Below are 27,886 nucleotides of genomic sequence, written 5' to 3'. Positions count from 1 at the left end.
TAGGACCTTTCTCCCCATTGTTTTTGTCTTTGTTATTGCATGTTTATTTCCTTTGATTTTATTCTCCAATTTGATTTTGATTCTCTAAATAAAATTGAGTGATTGTATCTGTGGTACTTGAGGGATCTAGAAACCCAATCTAGAAGACGATATCGGTATTTGACTTACCACTTTATTAAAGCTTGACCCGTACACTTGCGGTAAGCAATTCTTGCTATGTGTTTTTGGCGCCGTTGCTGGGAATTGGCAATTATTTAGTTTCACTTGATATCGTGGAGAACTTGCTTGGTCTTAATTTAGAGTTCTTTTCTTCTATTTTGTATATATTTTTTGTATCTTGATTTTTTCCCTTTATCTTGAATTTTTTTTTAATTTTTAATTTTGTGTATTGTTTTACTGGTTGTTTGGTTGAGTGGTGTATGCTTTTATGTAAATCATGTCTTTTTATAATTACGAGTGGTCTTATGAGGAGTCTTCGACCACCCAAAGGCCACCATCATCATTTAATTCTTATTCTTCAATTTACCCCTCTTATGACCATGATAATTCTTATGTTAATTATGGGTGTTTTTAGGAAAGTCAAGTGCCTAATTATTATCATTTTGATTATATGAGATATGGAAATTCTTTGTGCAGTGACGATGAAGGTACTTGGAGCCAAAATTATCCCAACCAGAGTGAGGAAAATTCGTCCCTTGAAGATTTATTGCGAGAATATACTTTGGAATGTAGAATTACAAATCTTTGTGCAGAAGAATCAAAAAGGATGAATAAGATAGAGGCCAAAGTGGATAGGATGGAGGCCACAATTGAAGAAAACGGAGGAGCATTTGGAAATACAACTTAGCCAGATAGTTGATTCAATTAAAGCCCTTCATGAGCAAAATTTTTTCCATACCACTGAGGCAGAAACTTATAAAGTTGTATGCGTTGATAGTGGGGATGAGTTGGAGAACTTTGAGCAGGTAGAAACCTGTGAAGCTATTTGCATTGACACTAAGATTGAGTTGGAAAAATTTGAGCAACACCAGGTAGTACAGTTTTGTGAGATAAAAAAAGAACATGATCCTAATTTGGAAGAGGAATTTCAAATGATAAATGAAGAGGCTGAAAAGCCTACTCCTATTTATCATTTGAAAATTCTCTTTTCTCATCTTTTCTTTCTTTATCCTCAAGAGTATTGTAAATATGATTTTGATTTATTTTTCTTTAGCCTTCCTAATTTATATTATAAAATTTTCTCTCTTCCAAGTGCCCATGAAAAGAAAATGAGCCTACTAGAGCTAGTAGGATACATCGATTCAAGGAAGAAGGGACCAAAGAAATTGAGGAGTTTTATACACCTTAAGAAAAATAAAAGAAAAGAGATCCACGTCTAGCTACAGACGTTAAATAAAGCGCTTTTTGGGAGGCAACCCAAAGTTTTTTTTTTAGTTTGTTTTTGCTTTATGTTATCTTAGTTTCTTTAGATTTATTTTTTTCTCATTACTTTTTGTGTTTCATACAGGCTTAATGTAGATTTTGACAGTGTGTCTAAACGTCTTGGCGCTATGCAATATTGATATTAAATTCAAGGCAGTATTGTTCTTTCCCATTTTCATTTTCTTTGTCCTCTTGTCTACTCCATTCGTATATTTTTGTTACATTGAGGACAATGTAATTTTTAAGTTTGGGGGGATTCGCTATATTTTGGTTTGATTAAGAACAACGTATTATCTTGATGGATGTTATGTTGCATGTTTGTTGTGATATTTCTACCTTTCAATGTAATCGTTAAGTTTGGGGGTGAAGATTTTTGTCATCTTTTTCATGCTTTTGACTCAGTATGTATCGTGATTCATATATGCTGATTTCTTCTTTCGAAACTTTGAATCTTGATTGATACCCTTGAATACATTGTAAGTTATAAATGCATTTTGGGTTTGATTTTTTATGCATGAAGGAGATAAGCATGATTGATTTTGTTTTATAAATTACATGATGGTATCTCATTGATTTCTTGGTTGAAAAATGCATTTGACTTGATAGTACAGTTTATACATACCCAGTGAGCTTTTAAGCCGTAGAGCAATCCATTACATCTTGCTCATTTTTATTCTTGTGTGTTATCGAACTTGGCATATTTATTCTAGAACTTGCTGGTGAATTTAGGCTTACTTTCTTGTGACCACTTGTTTGAATTGATGTCTTAATATGATAAGGGAAATTTAGGCTTACCCACAATTTGAGACATCTAAAGAGCCTACTTTGTTATATTTTCCTTTAGAGACCCATATTTGAGCCTAATTTCCCATTCTTTTTCTTGGATTGAACACATTTATTAACCCTGACGCCTGTTTCAAATATTATCTTCCATATATTTTTTTTTACCAGTGTCAAGATAAGGAGCAAAAGTTGCATGATCTAACTTGTTTCGGTTCAAGCCAAATTTGTAAGCTAAAAAAGAAAAAAAAAAAAAAGAAGAAGAAAGAAAAAAAAGAAAAGAGAAAAGAAGTATAGTTGAAAAGAAAATGTGAAAAAAAAAGTGTATATAAGGGTATATTATTCTTTGTTGAATGTTGTAGAGAAATCATTTGGAGAAATATCTTTCAAGCAGCAATAGATTCTTGTATTTCTCAAAGAGTATTAGTGTTTGATGGTGTATTGTATTCATTGTTAATTGGCTTCAGTATGTTATGTAGTTAGCATGCAACCTAATATCTCATTTGTCTTGATTTTGAGCCTCTTAAATTCCTTTTATCTCACCCTTACCTAAGCCCCGTTACAACCATTATTAAAGTCCTTTTGATTTTTACATTCAATTCATCTTTAAGTGGGGAGATTTGATTCATTTGCAAGTCTATGGTAATAACATGCTTTGTTTTGATTTTGAGAATAAAATCACCCTAAAAACACTTTGAGAGATTTGAGTGAAAGTCCGTGAGGGTGTTAAGTCTTTTGGATTTGATTTCAATGAATTAATGAGATGCTTGAGTTTTTTAAAAAATTATATCCTACCATTGCTTATTCTCTTGATTGTCATTTTGATTCATCTCATAGCTGTGTGATTGACTTTACTTGTATTTTTGGTTATTTAGAAAGATGAAAGGGGATTAGAAATGAGATTTCAGTATGTTGAGTTATGATATAATTGAGGATAAGCATGATTTAGGTGGGGGAGAATTTGATAAGATGATATTTACACCCTTTAACTTTTCTAGATTATGCATGAGATCATTGGATTTAAAGTAGTTATGTTTGCTTGAGGACAAGCAAAAAGCTAAGTTTGGGGGTATTTGATAGCACACTCTATGAGTTACAATTCATGAGATTTATATTGAAATTATTTGTTAGTTTTCGTTTCTTCATGACAAATTTAAACACATGAGATATATTTTGCAGGAATAAAGCATCGGGAGGAAACGAGACATATTTGGATCAAAATGAGAGATAAATCGGAATCAAAGTGACCAAGATGGAATAACAACAACATTTGAAGCTAAAAACCCGAGGAAATGAGAGAAAGCTAAAAATCAAAGTGACCAAGTGGGAAGCCTGATGTAACGCCCCGAGTCCCTCAGGTTAGTTAGTCTCGAATCAGAAGATTTTTATTTTTTTTAAATTAAAACTGTAATTAAATTTATATTTATTGGGCTCCGTGTGGTTGGTTTTGTATTAAGTTGGGATGAACTTTTTTTATCTTGGGCTTGGTCATATTAGGCCTTTATTGAGTTGGTTTGGTTTTAAAACAAAGGAAAAGAGAAAAAAAGAAAACAAAAAAAAAATCAAAAGGGACTTTATCTTCTTATTCTCCTTCTCCCTTGTTGCCCTAGCCGCCACCCCCTTTCCCCTTCAATTTCCGACGTCTTCTCCGGTGACGACAGTAAGCAGCACGAGCGGTGGTCGGCGTCCTCTGACAGCAGCAAACTGCAGCGTGTTTCCGGCGTGGGTACACGGTTTGCGGTGGCGGCGGCAGAATTTCCCGGCGTTCCAGCATCTCCACGGCGACGGCGCTCCCGACAGCCATTGCAGCAGGTACTTCTTCTCGGCGTCGTAGGTAGCAGCAGCTGCGGCGGGTGGCGACGACAATTTCCCAGATCCGACACCATCGGGCAGACCACGAGCAAGTCCGACGGCGGCGACCCGTGACTGCGTCGATTCTAGCCAGATCCGGCTGTCTTGACGGCAGCTTTCCCCTCGACGTCGCGTCCTTCGGCGCCCCGTACATGCAGCACCCCTCCCCGACTCGGACAGAAGTGAATAGCTCGTGCTTGGCCCGGATCTGCGGCGTTTTCTTCCTTCCGGTGACCTTCAGTGTTGACCCACATCCGTTCGAAGCCCGATTTAGGCTACCCACACCTTGGCGAGCTAGATCTAAGTTACCCACACCCCTACGAAGTCAATTTTGGTGTGCTTAGGTGTGAGATCGATGCAAAACTTAAGGGCGCGGTTGTGGGTAAGTAGACAAGGGGCGTGTGCGTGCGTTAATGTGTGTCAGATGGCCTCTAATGTGCTGTTTTTGTGATGTTCGATATTATTTGTGATACGCTGATGTGTTAGGTAGCTCCCGGTTGTGGTAATCTGTATTCTTGGAGTATTGTTGAATATTTGTCGGTGATAATTGTGTAATTTCTGCTTTGCTAAACTGCTGAGAATTGCTGTGGGGATGTTTGTTGTTTGAATATGCATGAATTGTTCGGCGTGTTTCGTGTGTTTATTATATCTAGCAATGCTTATTGAATATTGATGTTGGATATTAAGTGTTTTGGGTGAACTGTGTTGGACTCTAATTGTTTAAAATTTGTTTGGTTATACTTGTTGTGACAAAACTCATTGTGGAGTTGTTGTTAAGAGATGTCATATTGTGAAAGCATGATTGGTTTATCATTCCATTATTAGAATGTTGTTTATGTTGTGGAAGCATAGTGAATTGTGTTTGTGAGTTGAAAGAAGCATGGGTCATGGCTTAAGAAAGTATATAGTAAGACTCTGGTGAGAGTTGGACTCTTGGAGAAAGTGAATAGGTGAGTGTCAGGGCCTCGGGTATAAATGGTGGGGGGCTGATACGTCACTAATTGAGTATCGAGGCCTCGGGTAAAAATGGTCGAGGGTCGATGCGAGGAGTCTTTTGGGAGGAAAGCTATTGTGGCCTTGGGTAATAATGGTCAAGGGCCAATAGATGGTGAAGTCATCGGGGCCTTGGGTAAAAATGGTCGAGGGCCGATGCGGTAGCGTCGGGGCTCTGGGTAAAAATGGTCAGGGACCGACTCTACTCGAAGAAGTTAACTGTGGAGGGCTAGGATAGCTGTGATAATCATAGATGTACTTGAGATGTTAGGGAAACTCGAGGTCGGTAGTTAATTTGTTCATGGTTGTGGTTGTCGCCGAATGTTATAGAGTGTGCCTATGTTTGATTGCATAATGTGATGAAGAGCATGACTATGAATGTTTTCACGATTTTGTTGAGCATGATGTGTGCGTGTGTTGGTGAGGGCTACTTACGGAGTATATTTATATACTCACCCCCCCCCCCCCCCCCCCGCAATTATGGTTTCAGATGAAGGATTTGTTGGCGACCATGGTGATGAGGTTATAATAAAAAAAATAATAAAAAATATCTCCACTCCCTGGGATCGATAAACCTTTTGGATCTTATTAACCAAAGAGATACGACTTTGCACTATAGTTAGTTCAGCACCAATCAAAAATCCCCAAGGAATTACAAGAATTCTTGTTATACGCTCGTTCCAACCCTCAATTCTCTTTTCTAGGCTCATCGATATTGAATCAATCGAACGCACTTCTAATACTTGTTCCACTTTTGGAAGACCCTGCGTTATATCACCAGATCGTGATTTTTCATATATAAATGTAACTAAGGTATCTCCTTCGTAAAGGATTTCTCCATAATGGCGATGAACAGTTGCTCCTGAAGTGGCCAAATAAGGCTTAGCTGATCTTATTACTACAGAATCAACTTGAGTAGACATGACGAGCGAGGACCATAGGCTGCGTAGTTACTTTTGCTTAGCTTAAGTTTTAGATGGTTAAGACCCTATGTTTTGGTCGATAAACTATTTGATCTTATCTGAATAATTGGGTGGTTCCCACTTGTTGTTTATTTTATTTCGGGATAGATGTTTGTTTTAGTTTTCTTCCATTCATTGAGTTTTGCCTAGTTGGAATAATAAATTTGCCTCGTGAGGCTGTCCACGGATGTTGTTGATTGATGTTCTATAGAATTGATTCATTATTAAATTGATGAGAGGTGAAGCTTGGTTTTATATATGTATTGTACAGGGAGTTGACACCTCGTGTTTGGGGGTTAGGTTTAAACAGTTGGGTAGTTAACAAGACCTATAAGTGTGTGGAAAATTCTGGGGCGTTACACCTGATGTATGTCATATTGTGTACTAGGCTTAACATTTGCTATGTTGTAGGGATTATCAGTAGGTATCAATCCAATCCAGGATATGATCACTGTACTGCCGTTAAGGGAATCCTCAAGTATCTTAGGAGAACGAGGAACTATATGCTTTTATAGAGATCAGGAACGAGGAACGAGGAACGAGGAACTAAAGATTTGATCCATACAAGATACACGGACTCTGATTTCAAAATTGATAAGGATTCGAGGAAATCTACTTTGAGATCAGTGTCACTCATAATGAAGGAGTTATAGTATGGTAGAGCATCAAACAAGGATGCATCGCAGACTCCACAATGGAGGCTGAATATGTTGTCGCTTGTGAAGCAGGAAAAGAGGCGGTGTGACTTAGAAAGTTCTTAACTGATTTGGAAGTTGTTCCAAATATGACTTTGCCCATCACACTTTATTGTCATAACAGTGGTGCAGTGGCAAATTCTAAAGAACCCCGAAGTCGCAAAAGAGGCAAGCACATCGAGCGAAAGTATCACTTGATATGAGAAGTGGTGCAATGAGGGGACGTGATCGTCACGAAGATCGCTTCAGAACATAACATTGCTGATCTGTTTACAAAGGCTCTTACGGCTAAAGTATTCGAGGGCCACCTTGATAGTCTAGGCCTACGAGATATGTACAATATATTCTAGCACAAGTGGGAGACTTGTAAAGGGTATAGTGTATGTCCTAGTTTATTGTATTTGTACTTTATTGTACAACCCACTGTTACTTTTAGCTTTCGTACACCCCACTAGAGTTTAGTTCAAGTGGGAGTTTATTGGGTTGTATGCCCTAAACTCATGGTTTGTAAACATAAAACAAATATTCATTCAATAAATTTGTTATTGATGTTTCTCTTATAATTGCATTAACCCAAGTCCATTAAACTAACATCCGAGGTTATGTCATGTAACTGGAACAGTAAATAAAAGATATACAATATATATTTAATACATAGCGTATATTTTTTATATATAGTGTATATATATACAGTATATATTCGATATACAGGTAGATAATGTTTTAGTAGTAACCTAAAGGGTCTATAGTATATGGATAAAGGTTGAGTACCTTATCCTGGTAACACTATAGATACAGCCCACAACCCACACTATAATAGTTACGAAGGACTTGATCCAGATCGTTCGTGTGGAGACATGCGAGTGAGGGTATCATATACAACGAGTTTGTATAAGACCAAACCACGAAATAATTAATTTTTAGCTGTAACACTATTAGCTAATAGATTAATATTTCAATAAGATAACCGAGTAACTCGATCTCAATCCTGAGTGAGCTATGGACTCCTGTCTATTAAAACTCATCCTTTGATTTGTATGGGTGAAAGTGGTCTGAGTTGCCGACTCAACATTTCTACCATTTTGGCGACGAGACCGAGTGGGGAGTTGGGAACATAACTACACAAGATGGAATTCACTCCTTCCCGACTTTATGATGAGTAGATGAGTGTTCTCTTAAATGCTGATTCCCGGACTTGAAAAAGGGGCTCCACCCTTTCACTGGCCCAAGAGGAACTTCCGGTTATTGGTTGTACTATAACCAGGTTGTTCATTAGAGGATTAGCGGTACTTAAGGTACAAGATGTAACATAGCGGTAAAATGGTAATTTGATCCAACTATGGTTAAGAACACTTCTGAAGAATTGACTTACCATTAATGGTCCAAATCTGTGGACGTAAAATATTCTACAATGACAAGAGTAGAGCTACGTGTCTTTAATGGAGTGACCGACAGTTAACGAATATTGATTAATTTGGTTTATGAGTTTAATCAATTAATTTTGTATCGTTGGGGCTTCTGATCTGTAGGTCCATTAGGTCCCCTTGCTAACTCGTAAAGGATAGTTGGAACATTTAATTTTGAAAAGAATTTCAATTGTTCAATTTTATTAAAGGGAATTAAGGTAATATAATATATATTGATACATTATATTATAAAGTTAATTTTGAATTGGATTCAAAATTATGAGAGTGATAAATATTAGAATATTATTCTAACATAGTTGATTAATTTGAGTTTTATTTAATTAAATTAATGTGATATATTAATTTGGTTAAATTAAATTAATAATTCTTTTTGTAATTAATTAAATTAGATTTAATTCATTATTATCTTAATTAAAATAGTTTTGATTCAAATAAAAAGAAAAAAAAAGAAAAGGAAAAAGAAAAAGAAAATGGGAGGAAAACCTCCAACTTTCCTCTCATAAAGGTGCATCAAATCTTGATATATGGAGGCAGCTCAACAGACATAATATCTCTGACAGCCTATAGAGCCATGGAGTTGGGGAATAGAACGTTGAAGGGTAGTCCTGCTCCGTTGGTAGGATTCGGAGGAGAGCGGGTCATCTCAGAAGGAAGGATAGATTTGCCACTAACATTCAATGGTTGGATGAAAAACATCACTAAAATGGTGGAGTTCCTGGTTGTTGACTATTCTTCCTCCTACAACGTAATATTAGGAAGGCGGACTATACACATGTTGAAAGCAATACCCTCGACCTACAACGAGTCTATGAAGTTTCTGACACCGGGAGGTATAGGCGAGGTTGAAGGAGAGCAACGAGTGCCATGTCAATGCTACTACACCTCGCTGAAGGGCAACAATAGAGGGCAATAGAACCTATATCCTAGGATAATCATTGCTACTTGAATTTTCTTTTCAGATAGGTATAGTTTGAATTGGATATTTGGTTAGGGTATATGCATTTTATTTTTCAAAAAGATTGTAGATACGGCTAAGTTTATGTTTTCAACAATGCATGTTGTTTGATTCCGTCTTTTTGATTTAATAAAATCCTTGCATGATCATCCATATACTTGAGCAGTAGTTTTCATTTTCAATCAATGTACTCTTCAAGTGGGGTGATGGATAGTATTATCAACAAAAAATGGAAAATGATTAAGATCTTGATCAAGGCCGAACCTGAAGTGGGCCACCAAGCCTAGCAGGATTAAAATATAAGGCAAGACAAATGAGACTAGCCAAACAACAAAAATCTATAGGTGTAAACCCGTTGGTCAAGAGCCGAAATGGGTTAGAAACCTATGAGACTTGGAGGCATGAGAGCCCAGTCGAGATTAGAGCCTAAAGGCCAACAAAAGCCAACGGTGAATTAAACCAAGTAGCATTGCCAAAAAGAGACTTAATCAAAATTCCAAACAAAAATAGTCAACACATGAACGACAAAATACTCTCAAATCATCTGACAATCTTCAACTTTGAGACTGGAGGCTATTGTTATGGATGACAAAATCCATATTTTATACAATTAGAATTCCCCTTATTTATAGAATTCAAAAGGAGAAGATATCCTGATGGTCTTAGGATTTCCCCAAGATTCTAGAGAATATATCCTATATTCGAAAGGAGAAGATATCCTAATGGTCTTAGAATTTTACCTATAGAAGGTAAATACTCATAATGAAGCTACGTTACAAATCTCTACACTTTGCTATGCTAAAATACCCTACTCTCCATACTCGACTACTCTGATTATCACTTAAACATCGGAGCCTATATGGTAAGAGCCACACCGGTTGTTAGTGCTATTCAGTTTTACACGTCTCATCGATCCCTTTTATTCTAGAAGATTGATGCGAATTGTGTAATCCCAAGAGGCTAAATTTATGCATCAACAATGTGGGAGTAAAAAAGTCAAGAGCCACACTCCTGTCAAAAAATATAACACTTCAACTATAGGTAGCCCGATGTATTTCATTGATTGCATATAAAGACATTGGAGTTGTGATTAAGATAATATTAGTTAGCTTGTTTTATTCATAACATATTATGTATGTTCTGAACTAGCTCGTCAGCAGTTTTTTTTCTTTCCTTTTCTGTTGCTTTTCATATACACAATATTTAGTCATTTATTTCTTTTTTTTTGGAATTCGAATAATGAAAATATATTTTTGTACCATTCGAATTTGAATTCATTCGCATCATACTTGATAACACAAAGATCTTCATAATAGGTCTACAATATCTTTACAATGTACCATATTTTAGCTCTACCCGACCTTATATTTTTAGATACTTATTCTTGCATATATACTAAGGATCAATTCACTTCTAACAAATACGAAAATACGTCAATCGACATCTCCAAACAAAATGTAAAAATTAATATACTTGTTTATAGACAACATGCCTCTCCATGTCTCATTGAAGTACTTTGACCTTAACTCTGCATATGATTTTAACCCTACCCAAAAGGATTTATTAAATGACTCATTCTAATTACCTATATATTAAAGGTCTCTACTCCCTTCTGACGAATATAAAGAGACTAATGTTTGTGTTATCCGGAACTAAAGTCAAGCCAAGCAAGCTACAAATTACCTAAATTAGACTTAAATAGGAAAGACCCAAATGGAGGAAATCAAACTTAATTCTTCACTAAAATACTATTTATTATAAATATCAATAATCCATCGTTTTCAATTACGAAAAAAAAAATCGCCTATTCCATTAGTTCATGAATTCGTACACGAATTCTATCTCTATAAATAGGGACATCGGAAAGAAAATGAATATAGGAATAGATGGAGATAAGAAAGAATAAAAAAGATATCTTTTTTTGTTGTAATTGAATTCTTTCCATTTTTTTTTCGTTCCTATTCTTCTTTCTGCTAAAAGGGGACTTACTAAATAAGGGATTATTTCGTTTCCGATAGTCATTTATTTAATGGGTGGATAGACGCATACTCTGGATCGGAATCGTGGGGAGTACTGCCTAATCATTTCTACAAACTTAAAGCCCCAATTCGTATTCTTTTTATATTATGCATTTTGCAAAAATGTCCTTCTCTCTCTTTTGGATAATTTTAAAAATCTCCATTACTAATCCTTTGTATATTTTGGTGTTTCAACGCAAAGGCTTGACAAGGGACGGGTCGCGATCCAGATGGGCCCATAAGATGCCCACACCCAATAGGGTATATTTCCTAAGGGCATCAAGATTCGACCTTTCCAAATATAACAATAAGTTGAACTCTAAATGTACACTAAAAATCCTATTCTCAATAATGGATAAAAATGTTGTTCTAACTTAGCCATCGAACCTTGTGTTGCTAGCACCACACCGGTATTCAGCGCTATTTATTTTGCAGGTTGACGTCCGTTTCTGATTTCATTATTAACAATTAGTGTGAATTTGGTAGAATCGGAAGAGGCCAAATTTCTAAATCAACGATTGGAGCCATATGTGGGAACGACTAAAATCTAAAAGCCAAAATAATCGACATAAATTTTGGATAGGGTCAACAGCATTCCGATGACGAATGCCATTTGAGGAGGAAGGTGAACTGAGAACTATACATGCTAGAGAAGGTCTTAGGTCAAACAAGTTGACAAATTCTCAAATAGAGAGAACCAACCGAGGGTCAAGAGCAGTAAGGGAGCAAATTAGTCGCGTTGGAAGAGAATGTCGAAAGAATGCAGTGAGATATATCATTTCTTATGAGCAGGCTCGAGTAGCAGGAGTTGAGGTAACAACATGATGTGAGATGACCTACACTAATCCAAGATTCACGATGTAACGCCCCAGGAATTTCACCATTTCCAAACAGGCACCGTTACTAAGACTACCTAAAATTTTCACATAAACAAGAGAATTGTCTTCACAACAATACTAAGCAATAAAGCTACCACGCTTCTCTTGCGCTACTCTGATTTTCAACACTCACGAGAGCTTGAGTAATTAGAACAACACCACTAAAGATTTAAGAGAACTCACATCCCATACAGAAAAACCATTAAAATACCGACTTCACATCAACCAAACCCTTCAAGGAAACCTCTAATAACTATAAACCATCCACTAAATGAATATTAACATCTCGAATGACAATGAAGCAAAAAACTAATTCAAGTACGATCAACTTAAACAAATGTATTCATAAATATCCTAAGTAGGTTACAATCCCGTAGTTCAAGAAGCTAACAAAATTAATGCTCTAAAAAGAATAATGAATCGGCAACCTTACAACATCCTTTAGACCATAAAACTAAACAAGACCAACCGCTAACAACTCAACTACACGATTAAATAGCCACAACTATCCTAACTAAAAGAAATTAATTGCACGCAGCATAGCTAATGGTCTTTCCGATCAAGCCTCCTCCTCGCCATCACCATCCCAAGAGCTAACTCGATACCTGCAAACTGGAGGGGAAAAAGAGGGATGAGTACGACCACAGTACTCAGTAAGCAGCCCTTATCTGAATGGTCACGCACAACAGCATACCTATCAAGGAAACAACGTATCATGCTATCAAAGAATCAACATATCATGCTTATCACAACTCTCGAGCTTTGAATAAATAGAAACATATCACAAGAAGCAGTTTATGCAAACGTTTAACTATACATGTACCGTACATGTCAAACTCATCCTTACATATTAACACACTAGTTCTCTTTCTTGATTCCTCCAAGGCTTACTCCTTCGAATCGCGTCGGCCCTTGCCATTTATTCCCAAAGCCCGACACTCATCGACAGAGGCTTGGCGTTCGACCTTACTATTTATCCCCAAGGCCTTGAACTGTGCATCGACCCTTGACCGTTTTTACCCAAAGCCCCGATGACTTCACCATCTATCGGCCCTTGACCATTTTTACCCAAGGCCCCAATAGTATTCCTTTCAAAAGACTCCTCGCATCGACCCTCGACCATTTATACCCGAGGCCTCGACACTCATCTTTATCCAATATTGGTGTATCGACCCTCGACCGTTTTTACCCGAGGCCTCGATACCCAATTAGTGACGTATCAGCCCCCGACCATTTATAGTCGAGGCCCTGACACTCACACATTCACTTTCTCCAAGAATCCAACTCTCACCAGAATCTTACTATATACTTTCTAAAGCCATGACCTATGCGTCTTTCAGCTCACAAACACAATTCAGCATACTTCCACAACATAAACAACATCCTATTGATGAAATGATAAACCAATCATACTTTCACAACATAACATTTCTTAACAATAGCTCCACAATGAGTTTTGTCACAACAAAGCATAACCAAACAAATTTTAAACAATTAGAGCCCAACACAGTTCACCCAAAACACTTAAAATTCAACATCAATATTCAATAAGCATCGCTAGATATAATAAACACACGAAACACGCCGAACAATTCATGCATATTCAGACAACAAACATCCCCACAGCAATTCTCAGCAGTTTAGCAAAACAGAATTTACACCATTATCACCGACAAATATTCAACAACACTCCAAGTATGCAGATTACCACAACCGTGAGCTACCTAACACATCAACGCATAAAAAATAATATCAAACATCCCAAACAGCACATTAGAGGTCATCTGACACACATTAAAGCACGCACACGCCCCTTGTCTACTTACTTTGTTATGTCTCAAAACTCTCACAAAAGTCCTACTTGCTACTATGCCATGCCTCATGCATCAATAATCTCATAACAGTCCAATATGCGATACACCAAAATGATCATGTGTAAAAACCAATCAGTTTAAAATAGTCCAACATGATCCAACAGCTCCAATAGGCATCGTTCACAGAAGAGGCACAACCAACAACTTAACCAAAATATAATCGATAGATGTCTAGCATACATCAAACACAATTGATTTCTCATAAATCTTCAATATGCTTTCGAAACAACAAATTTTAGTACTAGTATACAATATTCATCATGAAAACCAAATTAAACCACAACAACAATTCGAACATAGTCATCCAAGATTACTTGGTTACAATTTATTCACACCACCACATAATTTTCCCGAGATATATCAACAGTCTTGTCAATGACGTTTACTAAATGATAACAAAGATAAGCAATCATGCAAATATCACACATGGGTACACGAGCAACCAACCATATCATATCAGCACACAACAACCAATCTCTCCAGAAGAAACTACTTACAAACAAATGTCCTAAGGCTCTTAAGCTTGTCGAAGACTTCCTACATCAAAAGAAGTACGATCTCAAGGTTAGTAACCGATTAGAAACACTTAAATATAATTGAAATCGAGTTTAGGTGAGTCGTTACTTACTAACTCACACTAAGACCACTTGGGTTGAGAGTGGGTCGATGTCGAATGAGCTCGGCACTTCAAAACTGAGTTCGAGAAGCCTCGGGCTTGTTGCTCCTACGCCGAAAAGGAATGGGTAAGGCTGATTTGAGTCCAAAAAGAAGTGGGTCAACACCGAAACAATGCCGAACGGGGTGGGTATCGCAAATCGAGCTTCGAATACGAGTGGGTTGACGACAGAACGTGTCAGAACAAAGAAAATGTCACAAAACATACTCCATGTCGTAGGTCTAGACTATTCAGATGCTGAAATTGGTTGTCGTCGGAGAATGTAGAAGTTTTAATCGTCACGCCGTCGTTCAGCCGCTGGGTATCATCGGAAAGGAGACCGACGGAGGATGTTTGCTTCAAAACTTATGCGCCAGTCGTCGAGCTTCCCGTTCGCGTAGAATCACCACGCTGTCGCACACAGATACGTCAAAGGAGGGCTCGCGCGACCTGCTTTGTGTCGCCGAACATCGTTGTCACAGATCTCGGCTCGAGCTGTCGTCATGCGTCGGGACAAGCGTGACGCCGTTGTTGTTGAAGACCACGGGAGGGGCTGCGCACCGATCGGAAACCATGGAGACACGCCGCTGCTATCTGGCCATCACTGCTGCTGCCGACCGCCAATGTCTAAGGCGTTGCCGGAGGGAGCTGTATCGTTGGAGGAGGAAGGCGGCTGGCGGCAGAAAATTGGGGGAAGGAGTTTTGAAGGAGAAGAAGAAAGGGGAAAAATAAAAGATTTAGGGTTTTCTATTTCTTTTAATTGGTTTTAATTCCTTTCTCTTTAATTTGTTTTAACACTTATAGCCCAAATCCCAATTCTCAAAGGAGGCCCCAAATAGATAACACAATGGCCCAAAACAACAAGCCCAAAATTTCACTTTAGAAATCAAATAAAACCCATGACAACTCGAAATAAAATATTTAACTTAAACTCTAAAACCCAAGAATAATAATCCAAAAGTAGAATTTAGGAAAAGTCCTAAAAACCGTGAATTTAAGATTTAACTAAAAATCTCCTACACAGGTCGAGAACTTGAATTATCTTAATCCAATGAAATTAAACTTAATTCTAATTCAGCCAAAAATTAGAATTTCGAAGTTAGAAGATCCAAGAATTAAAGTTATCAACTTAGGGAAAGATCCAAAGACACTATTTATTGCTTAAAATAAACGAGTCAGAGAACGCGGGGCGTTACACACGAAAAGTTAGAGCTCTAAAAAATCAAAGATATTTAAGAGTCAACAAACCATCTACCAAATCAAAGCAAATTGAAGTCGGGAGGAAACAACAAGCCACGAAGATAAAGTTCCCAATCGACTAGGTCCAACTACCACGTAGAAACAGAAATCTGTGGCACACAGCGGGAGCAAAAGCGACCAAAATAGCCGATCAGACTTCAGGCGCACCATTATTGACAAAGATTGCAGCGTAACATACAAGAACGGACTGAGAAGTCAAAGAAGCCCAAAGAAAAATGAAAAGACAAAGGGTGTAACCTTGAAAAGATCGTAGATTAAGCCGACTCACCGTTCATGAAGGAAATTATGAAGGAAAAAATCCACATCGAAGTTCAAACTTCAGCCATTAAACAGTACAACTATTTGACAGATCATATTGACCATCTCAATGCAAATAGCTAGTGTATGGACATTTACAAGGTAATAGAAACCATCAGGTGTAGGGTGTTCTCGTTCAAGTTGACTAGTTCAAGCCGCATATGGTTTCAACAATTGTAGAGGAAGTCAAAAAGAACATGCAAAGGCGTTTGTCACATAGCTTGTCAGAGGGCACAACAGAAGCCGACCGATGGAGATAAGAGACAAGAAACTTCTCAAATGGCCTGATAAGATGAAAGCACCATCTCACAAGAGAACTAAAGGGAGATATTGCCTCTTCCATTGACATCATGGTTGTTCAACATAGGACCGTTATGATCTCAAAGAAGAAATAAAAAGATTTCATTCAAAAAGGCCACCTCAATTCATGGAGGGTTCTACCAACTATGAAGATCGACCAGGACGACAAGTCTTATCTTAGGGAGATAAGGACAATAATAGGTTGACCTCCTAGAGGAGAATCTGGCAGAACGAGAAAGGCATATGTTAGTGAGGCTAGGGTAGACCCTGGAGGCTATGAGATCTACCAAACTTGTTTTGCATGACAAACCCTAAAAATTGAATTCTCGAAAGGTGAAGCAGCCAATATGCATCACCCGTAGAGCAACACGTTGATCATCATTGTAAAGATAGCCAGTGTTAAAGTTCATCGAATGTAATGCCCCGACGTTTAGAGTTGTGCAACCAGTCAACTTTCGAGGACGAAAGTTTTTGAAGGTGGGTAGTTTGTAACACGCCTCTGGTTAGTTTATCTTAAAAGACTTAAATTCGGCCTTTTGGATTTTCCCCTAAGTCGGTAATTAAATTCTTGGATTTCTAAGTTGGAGCTCTACTTTTAGGGTAAATTAGAATGAAGTTTAATTTCGTTGGGTTAAGATAAATTAAATTTTCAAGTTTTGGGAAGAGATTTTTAAATTGAACCTTATACCAACAATTTGGAAATTTAATTTTTCCTTTTTTTATTTTATTCTTGAGTTTTAGAATTTAAGTTAATTATTTTTATTTTGAGTTGTTGAGAATTTTAGTTTAATTACTAGCATGTAACTATGGACTACTTATTTTGGGTCGTTGGTTTTTTTTAGTTGCTCCTTTAAAATTTAGGAATTGGGCTTATTAGTTTTAACTTTTTTTTTTGTTGCTCCTTTAAAATTTAGGAATTGGGCTTATTAGTTTTAAAACAAGTTAAGAGGGGTTTTCTTTTAAAATTGGGAATGTTTGATTTTTAGTTTTAAAACATTTTAAAGAAAATAAATTAAAAGAAAAGAAAACTAAAAGAAACCCTAACATTTTTCCCCATTCTTCTTCTTCTTCCTTCTTCTTCTTCCTTCCCTTCCTTACCCTAGCACACGGTGGTGCGGCCAAGCAACCACGGTGGTTCTTACCACGCACCAATCCATCACGAGGCTAGCTCTACTACACAAGGTCAGATTCATATCTCTCTGCACGTTTTCGGCAGTCTCCAACCCACAGATCTGCAGCAGATTCTGACGTCTTCCGTGCGAGCTCATACAGCCAAGTTTTATTTCGCACGACCCACGGTGGCCCAAGCATAGCCACCAGCTGCTATTCCGCACCAAGTGCGGCAGTTCAGTAGGTTTGCATTGTTCGCGATGGTACAGTGGTGTGTGGCGGCATCTCGACTGTTCAATTCCAACCCACGACCCGTAGCAGCCTAGAGTTGGTAGCTCATGTCCTATCTTCAATGTCTAGCAGTGTCAGCGGTTTTGGCATGTTTTCGTACTGCAAAACGTGGACGGCGACATTTTTATGGCGTTCGGCACCTACCCACACATGTTCGAAACCTGATCTACGTTACCCACACTTGTTTTGTAGAGATTAGTGTTGAGGCTCCGAGTAAAAAAGGCTAAGGGTCGGCATGATGAGTATGGGGTCTTGACGTGGTGGCGGTCAAGGACCAATACGTTGAGGAGTCATTGGGGCATTAGGGATAAATGTCAAGGTCGAACGCCAAGCTTCTACGAATGGGTGTCGGGGCCTTGGGGATAAATGGCAAGGGCTGATACGATTCGAAGAGTCATGCTTGGAGGACTAACAATGCGTGATGGGCTATAAGTAGCTTGGAGGAGTTCAATTCGAAGCCTTACGGATAAATGTCAAGGTCGAATGCGAGACTTCTATAGAGGAGTGTCGGGGCCTTGGGGATAAATGTCAAGGGCCGATATGAATCGAAGAGTTAGACTTGGAGTACTTACATAGTGTGATGGATTAGAGTCAGCTTGAAGGAGTTAGAGACCAACGGGCCTTGTGGTCGAAGTTACGTGAGTCTTGATATCTTATATCTTTGTATGTGTGTGTTGATTAACCATTGTGATTTATCAATGTATGTTGTTGCGATTACGTTGATTACATGTGTGTGTTAATGAGCATTATGATTTATTGATGCATGAATGCAAGTTTAATATTTTGTAACGAATGTTTATGTTAACATGTTGTTTGTGTATAGTTAGAGAGGACTACTTACAGAGTATTTTTACACTCACCCCTTCTGCAATTATTGTTTTCAGGTGAGAATTTTTATCTCTGCACATTTTCTGCAACCTCTAACCCACAAATCTGCAGCAGATTCCAGCATTTTCAGTGCGAGCTCATGCAGCCAAGCTTCATTTTGCACGACCCACGTGGCCCGAGCTTAGCAACCACCAGCGATTCTGCACTAAACGCGGCAGTTCGATGGATTTGTGGTGTTCGCGGTGGTATGGTGATGTGTAGCCTCGTCTCGGCCATTCGGCAGCAACCCACAACCCGTAATAGCCTAGAGTAGGTAGCCTGTTTCCTGTCTTCAACATCCAGCTGCGTCGGTAGCGGATTCAGCATTTTTCCGTACTGGAAAATGCGGACGACGACATTTTTGTGGCGTTCGGCACCTACCCACACCTATTCAAAATTTGATTTACGTTACCCACGCTTGTTTTGTAGAGATGAGTGTCGAGGCTTCGAGTACAAAAGGTCGAGGGTTGGCATGATGAGCAATGGGCCTTGATGTGGTGGTGGTCAAGGACCAATACGCTGAGTAATCGTCCGGGCCTTGGGGATAAATGACAAGGGCCGATTCAATTCAAAGAGTTAGACTTGGAGGACTAACAAAGCGTGATGGGCTAGAAGTAGCCTAGAGGAGCTCAGTTCGAAGTCTTGGGGATAAATGTAAAGGTCGAACGCCAAGCTTCTATAGAGGAGTATTGGGGTCTTGGGGATAAATGTCGAGGGCCGATATGAATCGAAGAGTTAGACTTGGAGTACTAACATAGTGTGATGGCTTAGAGTCAGCTTAAAGGAGTTAGAGACCAACAGGCTTTGTGATAGAAGTTACGTGAGTCTTAATATCTTGGATTCTTGGGGGTGTGTGTTGATTAACCGTTGTGATTTATTGGTCCATGTTGTTGCGATTACGTTGATTGCATGTGTGTGTTAATGAGCATTATGATTTAGTGATGCGTGAATGCCAGTTTAATATTTTGTAACAAATGTTTATGTTGAGCATGTTGTTTGTGCATAGTTAGAGACGGCTACTTACATAGTATTTTTATACTCACCCCCCTCTCCAATTATTGTTTTCAGGTGAGGATTCGAGTTACGTTCATGGTGATGGTGTGGAGGAGAGTCAAGAAGAAAGACCATGGCTAGTTTCTGTGTAGTTTAATTGGGTTTATAATAGGTTGTTATGAGTTTATCTGTTTGGGTTATGTATTCTGTTAGAACCCTGATTGTGCAAAGTTCAGGCAGTTAGAAAAAACTTTAACTTGTGTTGTTACTGAGTTTGACTTCTCGTTAAAAGTTAGATCATCAGATCCATTGAAAGTATGTTAAGTTTGTTTATTTTAAAACTTGTTAACTTGAGAAGTGGAAGCTTGGATAAGTTCTTTAGTTGGATTTTTTTCCCTTTTATTGTCATTATTCAATGTAGCGCAGCGGAAGCGTGATCGATTTAGGCGTTTAGTTGATTGCTATTATTTTTGCATGGTTAAGTTACTATCGAATAGGTTGTTGGGCTATTGTCGTTTACTCAAGTTTGTTTAGATTTAACTCTAATATAAGAGGATTGTATTACTTGTATACGGAGGACAAGTTATTTTGTTTGTCTAAATTCACAGGTTTATGTCGAGCAAATAAAATGGTTGAGTTTTCGCTCTGTCAAAGTGGTTAGTGGTTTTAATCTCTTGTATAAGAGAGACTTTTTAGGTTGTTTTAGTAACATGCCCCACTTTGAGTTGTTTGAAATTTGGGGGGCGTTACATCGAATATTTGTGGACAGAGGCAGTTCTATAGATATATTGTCTGTGAGTGCATACAAAGCTTTGGAAAGGAGTGACAGGAGGTTAAAAAACAGCCAAACACCACTAGTCGGGTTTGGCGGAGAACATGTAATATCTGAGGGAAGCATGGAAAAACCCGTGACGTTTGACAGCGAATCAAGTAGCATTTTAAAAATGGTTGAGTTCCTTGTCGTCAACTATGCCTCATCCTACAATGCGATATTGGGTAGACCGTACCCATCATACATAGTTTGAAGGCAACACCCTCCACATATCACCAATCCATGAAGTTTTCAACATTCGAAAGGGTGGGTGAAGTTAAGGGAGAACAATGCATGTCGCGATAGTGCTACTATACTACCTTAAAGAGCAACAGAGTAAAGTAACTAGCATGTTTCAAACTTTCTTTTTCGTAGCAACATTTAGTTTTTTTTGCATCCGGTTACTGATTGCTTAGGTTAGATCTATTTAATGACAAATGCATGTTCGTTTCAAGATAGGTTAGATTTTATTTTTCTAAAATTGTGTGCTTGTTTCTTGTTTGAACGAATTTCAAGCATTTGAAATTTTGTTAATTATCTTTTTGCAATTATTTGAGAAATTATCTCCATCTAAAATATACACTCCTCGAGTAGAGGGTTGGTTAAGTTAATGAACGACAAAACCTGATCAAGGAACTTAAATAAGGACGAACCAAAAGCAACCCAATAAGCTAGAAGCCAGTCAATGAAACCGAGGAAGATCAATGACAAATCAAGCCTAAATGATCAAAAACTCAAAGGTACTAAAAAAGACATGTGAACGAGTCCAGCAAGGTTAAAACTGAAAGTGGGCAAACGAGTCAAGCAAATAAACAAAACCCAGGGTATTAAAGGCAAGCAAACCAGTCCAACTAAGTTAGAGCCCAAGGCCAACAAGAGTCCGAGGCCAGCAAAAGACTACTATTAAATTTAAACGTATAGTAGAGCCTAAGATACTTGATTAAAACTAATTACAACAAAAGGATATGTTGCTATTCCATAGAAATGGTCGGCACATGAACAACAAAGTCTTCGAAAGCCAAACAACAAGTACTCTCAATATAGAAATCTAGCATTTCATTAATGCCTTTTATCTTATATTTTAAGAGTGGAGGCTACTGTTATAGGAAGACAAAATTGAACCTGACAGGTGAACTACGTCACAGGTCTATAACTCAAAGCATGACCAGATCTAGGGCATGACCAGATCCAAGGCACGACAAGATCTAAGACATGACCAAGTCCATGGCTGAGAGCATGACAAGATCAAGGGCATGACCAAGCCTAGCTCATGACCAGATCTGACCAAGTCCAAGCATGACTAGGATTTCACTAGGTCTAAAGCATGGCCAGGCCCAGGGTATGACCAAATCCAAGGTGTGACAGCGTCCATGGCATGACGAGGTATGACCAGATCTAGGGCACAACCTGGTCTAGGACATGACCAGCTTTAGGGCCCTGCAAGGTCCTGGCCGACCAGGTCACAACCAACCAAGTCCGACTACTAGAAAGTATAAATTTAAGGCCGATTTAATGAATATACTCTCGAGGTAATTATAACATCACCAATGAATCACAACGTATAGAATGGGGGAATTATTATGGGAAAATCAAGTCAAGCCCAGCGAGCTACAAAAGGATAAATTAGACTCAAAGAGGAAAGACCCAAATGAAGGAAATCAACAGGAAGGCCAAGGCCTGACACACAGAAGGGTCGCGATCTGGATCGGTCGAAGCTAACCCGGGGTCGGCGCCGACTAGTTTTAGACCACTTGCCAAGAACTTCAACAAAGCCCTCCGATGGCCCTATGGAGGTTGGCCTGAACCTACCTCGCTAAGTAAAAGTCTACTGCAAGCCACCGGTCCCTAGCTTGGTTCAACATTTAACCCACAAGATGCACACACCCAACATGGTGTGTTTCCTAAGGGCATCAGGGTTCGACTTCTATAAATATAACAGTAAGTTAAACCCTAAAGTTAGGTTGAAAACCCTATTCTCCATACTTGACAAACTTCTGATTCTAACTTGGACATCGGAGCCTGTGCGGCTAGCACCACATTGATGTTCAGTGCTATCTATTTTGCAGGTTGACGTTTGTTTCTAATTTCATTATTAACAATCAGTGCTAATTTGACAAAATCCTGAAGGGCCAAATTTTTACCTCAACAATTTGCATTTTCGATCGTAACTTTGCAATATAATTTGAATGATGTATAAAATTTCTAATCAATAACAAAACAAATTAAAAGAAAATCAATAATTAACATTAGTTGGAGTTCAATAACTTGACCAACTAAAGCAACACCCAAGAAGAATTGACTTTGACAAACCACACTTCCACGACAAATATACTAAACTCAAAAATAATATCTCGAAACAGAATCAAGTAGTCTTAATTAAAGCTACATATACATCAAGACCCTAAATAAAAAATAGTAACAACAATAAACATTGTTTCTTTTTAATTACCCATAAGATAATTAAGCATACTTCTAAGGAATCAGAGACATAAATTTTGAAGACACCCATCATTAATTAAATCCATCAGGCGATTGCATCTGCACATTAAAGAGAAGAAGAAGAGGAAAAAACAAAGTTAAAGACACACAATTAATTATTATCTGGAACACAAAAGAAAAAGTAAATAAAATAAAAGAGATAAAATTTGGTCGAGAAAATAATTAAATGTCCCACAAATTGCCGTAAGTGGACTGGACATTTGAGGGCCCACCAGAGGAAGAGATATAATTGGCTGAGTTTGCAATTCTATTGAATGACAACAACCGTCTGATTGCTACAATTGTATGATAGGGAAAGATTTGAGACCGTTTGTTTGACTGCTTCTCACATGGATTTTGCCTTTGTTGTGTTGTGGTGAGATTGGCCCATTGGATTTCGATGTCTCAAAGAAAATAAACGGACATTCATGAAATAAATTCTATATGATATCTTAGCCTTCACTTGATTGAAATATGTACAATGAGAAGATGAGTAGGAAAGGATCGAAACATTTTTTAGGGTCTACGTTGTTCGGTTGTTGGATCGGGGTAAGATTAATCTATTGGCCGGTACGAGTGTAGGTCAACTAGTCTAACTTGATTCTTAGATGAAACCAAAATTGAGGTGGCTGTAATCAAATCAGTCAAAACATTTTAGATCTATGAAAATGATTTGACTGACGTTTATTAGACACAAACCAACCAAATTGACTAATTTAATCGATTTAGTTGTTTTGAACATAATCTCAATCCGTTTTCTCTTGTGTGGATTTGCACGTGAGTATAATCCAAGAGATCTATGTTGAGGACCATTAATAACAGGTAAGATTAAACCATTTAAGGATGATAAATCAATGGAGGTTGGAATAATTTTGGCAGGTAGTTTTACACTAGTGGATGTATAAGAGAGAAATTACAAAACATATTTATAGCATGTATGTCGGGGTTATTCAAGGAATACAAATTTTAAAGCTACATTTCAACGATTATCGAAACGCAGATGCATTCAATAAATTAAGGATTCCTAGGCAGTTAGGTAGCTTGAGGTATTCAAAGAACTCTTCTAAGGTGACCTCAGTTCAACCCATGTTAAAAAATTGAAACCTTGTTTTCTCTCAAAAGTGGCATTGGGATAAGTCGAACCAGAAGGTGGGCTATGAGAACAATCCAAGAAGTAGGACCCCAAGGAACCATTAAAATCTTCTAATAGTAGGGCTATGAGAACAATCCAAGAAGTAGGACATCGAGGAACCATTAAAACCTTCTAATAGTAGGATGAGATTGGAGTTGTTAAAGATCTCACATTGAACAAATAAGGGACTTAATAAAAGTTTATAATAGACATTGACTACCCATCTCATAGTCAATTAGTTTGAGATGGAAACTCATGAATCTTGATATGATATCATAGCCTAAAATACGAGTCAAAATAACCATGATCTTGAGTGGGCATGTTAAGGATCCCACATTGAAAGGATAAGGGACTCAATAAATTTCTCTCATGTTTAATTAGTTTTGAGATGCAACCCCATGAATATAGAATGTATGTACCTTGAGTTGGAAGAAGAGAGAGGGATTCCGAGGTTTTGAATCCTTCATTGGTTGCCGATCCTATTTGTTGAGTAGTGTGGTCAACTGATTTGTTGATCTTGTCCTCAATCTCTGGGTGGATCTTCCTCTTCAGCATCCTTCTCATCAACTACGTATAGGTGGCATCATAACACGATTATCACATTATTTGTAACCCTACGTTGTCTCTATTTCTTATGAGTCTTAAAATGTCTGTCAGTAATAGAGTTATTTGTAACCCTACGTTGTCTCTATTTCTTACGAGTCTTAAAATGTCTGTAATAGACGTATATCACTGATTTGGTCTATTGATGGTAAACATCTTTAGTGATAGATTAATATAGATGCATTTTCTTTAGTACGATGGACGAATAAATGTTAGTAAGTGGTATACGGAAAATAAAAAAATATAAAAATAGTCATATTTTAAAAAGTATAATAATATTGCTATATTTGTAAATATTCCGTCGTGACATCTGTTAAAATTTTTATTTTTTGTTTCTGGAATAAAATCTGTAAATATGCTGTAACATCCTTTAGTTGACACGTATAACAACAAGGGTTCGCCAATATTTTTGTCGTATTGTTCTTTTTCTTTTTCATGTTTTTTAATTTTCTTTTGTTTTCACTTTTCTCATTCTTAAAATTAGCAATACGATATATGTTTTGTACTTTAGGTTTCAACCGTACTCGTCTACCCTAGGGAATTATAATTTTCATGTTACTTTTGTAGGTTTTTTAATTTTTTTAATTATTTGTTTTTCTTTTTTAAGAAAATAAGTTTAAATTTTTTTATAAGTAAGTATTTTTAAAATAAACAGTAAATAAAATTTTACTTGGGAGTGAGGTTGGATGACTTTAAAAATAGTTGTTTCAGCCTATTAAAGGCACTTTCTCAAATTTTATGTGTTTCGCTTTGTCAACAATAATTTTGAAAAGTTTAAAGATGTAATAAGTTTATTCTAACTATAAAATTATGTACTCTTAAAAATCATCCAAAATGGCATTTGGATAACTATCTTTATAATTTGTAAAAACTGTCTTTTTCATTAAAACCAAATGCAATAAAAAATTTTAAAATTTTTATTAAGCATGTTTTGGTTTTTAAAGTCATACCAAACTCTCTTTTTTTTTTACGTTTTAAAACAAAAAAAAAACTAAAAGGAAAGAACGAGAGCATAGTACTCACTCGTTGGAAATTCTTAATAGGGTGTGAATCCTCCTTAACACGAGGGATAAGCTTCTTGGCAAACGAGAGGCTACTCTTAGTTCTCACATCAGCTGTTTTCTTATGCATCACTTTTTGATCACCGTTCTTCAGTCTCATTCCAACCTCACTGGCATCTGCCAAGAACAGATCCGCCAGTGTGATTCTCCTCTCGCCTCCTTTCTTCTTGTCCTCGTTCTCAATCTCGATAATCCTACTGTATTTCGATTCGAACTCATAACCCCGAAGGATCAAATCTCTCTCTTTCTCGCCGCTTACATCCTTCCCTTTGTGTCGAAACGCGGTCAACATCAAAGGGTTCAGCTCTTCGTCTTCAAAGTAATCAATGATGTCCTCGTCTTCCTCGTGGACGAAAGATTTCTCTTCTTCTTCCTCTTCTTCGTCGTCTTCTTCTTCCTCACTTTCGATAACCAAATACTCATTCGGCTCGGTCGGGAGCTTCAATGCTTCGAACCCTAATGTGCCAATGGTGAGAATGCCATCTCTCCAGTCATGAAGGGCTTCCACATCAAGGTCCACTTGCTTCAGCAATGCATGCCTATCAACATCATTGATCGCAGTCTCAGCCTTTTTGGTCCGATTTTGGGCATACCCCTCTGCAAAAAAAATTCAACAGTTCAATGCCAAACATAAAATTTCGAGAAGAACAATTTTATTGCCCCTTTTTTTAAGTATTGAAAAAAAATGCTCTCTAATTTGTCAGCTAAAACGAGAAGTTTAGAGAAAAACCCTTGAGAACGCTATTATGAAAAGTCCTGTGCACCCAGTTGAAGATCTGAAGAAAGAAAAAACAAACAAACAAACCGTGTAAATAAAGCGAAAGGGGGAACCATAGAGAAAGCTGAGAAAGAGATGAAGCTGACCTTCATTTCTGTTCAAAGTTAGTGATTTAGAAAGGGAAAATGAGGGAAATAGATGATGATGAATATGGGGGAAGGAGAGAAGTGTTGAGAGTAAAAGAAGTAGGGGGCCAAAAAGAAGGTGGCATAAGGAGAAGACATGTGGGAGAGAAGTGGGTCCAAAGAAGAAGCCATGTTTGTAGGGTGAATGGCAGGTTTGACCACTCTCTCTGTTCCTCTCTCTGGCTTCATCGATCTCCCCAAATTCCAAGAATCATTTCTTTCCTATATACATATTTATTTCTCTCTCTCTCCTCCCCAATTTTAGCACCGCCATCTCAAATTCCATTTATAACCATAGTAGAAAAACTTTTATTTTCTATTAGGTGAAGTGTTTTGTAACTTTAGTTGTTTCCTGTGGTTGAGGTCATTTACCGCGTGTCACGTATTAGTAATTAAGAAAACAAATCTATCTAAAACAACATTGTGTATCGTTGAAGCCTCGCCAGTTCGGTATATAGCTTTCGAGTCGACCTATTTTGTTATTATTATTCGGCCGACCTGACGAAGGTGTGAGCCGACCTATTGAAGATGTCCGCATGTGTGTAAGCAACATGTTATTCCTGACAACACGTCGTGTTCCGCAAACGGTTGGATGACTGTTATGTCACTGTCGGAAGCTCCTATAAATAGGGATGCTTGCCCTTTAAACAAGGTAATACCTGAATCAATTCCTACTTTGGGCTTAGACTGAATTGAGGCTCACTTGCTCGTTGGAGTGCTAACCTTATTTTGCAGATTCTTTGGTAGCAGTGATAGAGAGGTCATCCTGTCTGTTCCGTTCTATGGGGATTTCAAACTTGATCGATTTTCAGATCAAACACTTGTTAATAATTTTTAAGAAACGTTTTTAAAAGTTTCTTGTTTTTTGTTTTCATTTTGATTAGTTTTTTTCTAAAACATAAATTAAAATGATGTGTTATCATTATTTCACCTATAAAATACATAATAAATATTAAAAAGCAAATCTATTATATTTTAAATTTTAAAATTTTAAATTTAATTTTTATATAGAACTTTTACTTTTTTTAGTTTAAATTTTAAATAACAAGAAAACCAGTTCTATTTTTTGTACAAGTGAGAGGAAAAAAAAGAAACATGAATGTTGGAGGGTAAAATATGACTTTGCTACGTGGTGATCTCTAGAAGAAATTGGTATGCTAGATCTTTTCCCATAATCTTGGAAATATAAAGTTGTCGACCTTTGAAGCTCAACCTACTACATGACCTCATTGGTTGAAGGAAACGCCATTCACCGAGATTAAGATAGCGA

The 27,886-nt window shown here is 37.6% G+C and overlaps 1 protein-coding gene and 1 long non-coding RNA gene across 3 annotated transcripts; one reads left to right on the top strand and one right to left on the bottom strand.

The window, feature by feature from the left end:
- Positions 1 to 17,380: 17,380 nt before the first annotated feature.
- Positions 17,381 to 20,015, top strand: LOC148210392 (uncharacterized). Of its 2 annotated transcripts, XR_015792160.1 has the most exons (3): positions 17,385 to 18,406; positions 18,653 to 19,455; positions 19,704 to 20,015. It is a non-coding gene; the product is annotated as an uncharacterized LOC148210392 (long non-coding RNA). The 2 variants fall into 2 exon arrangements; XR_015792159.1 differs by having other exon boundaries at positions 17,381 to 18,406; positions 18,653 to 20,015.
- A 2,646-nt stretch (positions 20,016 to 22,661) lies between these two features.
- On the bottom strand, positions 22,662 to 26,719 carry LOC111025094 (NAD-dependent protein deacetylase HST1-like protein). The gene is made up of 5 exons (XM_022302947.2): positions 26,578 to 26,719; positions 26,444 to 26,489; positions 25,676 to 26,310; positions 24,469 to 24,616; positions 22,662 to 22,977 (listed from the first exon to the last, which is right to left on the bottom strand). The coding sequence occupies exons 1-5, from the start codon at positions 26,581 to 26,583 to the stop codon at positions 22,964 to 22,966; spliced, it is 849 nt and encodes a 282-aa protein (XP_022158639.1). The 5' UTR covers positions 26,584 to 26,719; the 3' UTR covers positions 22,662 to 22,963.
- Between the last annotated feature and the right edge of the window lie 1,167 nt (positions 26,720 to 27,886).

Source organism: Momordica charantia (genome assembly GCF_013281855.1).
Source record: "Momordica charantia cultivar OHB3-1 chromosome 7 unlocalized genomic scaffold, Mcharantia_2.0 BLBB01000007.1, whole genome shotgun sequence".
Taxonomy (NCBI): Eukaryota; Viridiplantae; Streptophyta; class Magnoliopsida; order Cucurbitales; family Cucurbitaceae; genus Momordica; species Momordica charantia.
Note: the sequence above shows the minus strand (reverse complement) of the source record. Positions and strands in the feature narration are given on the sequence as shown.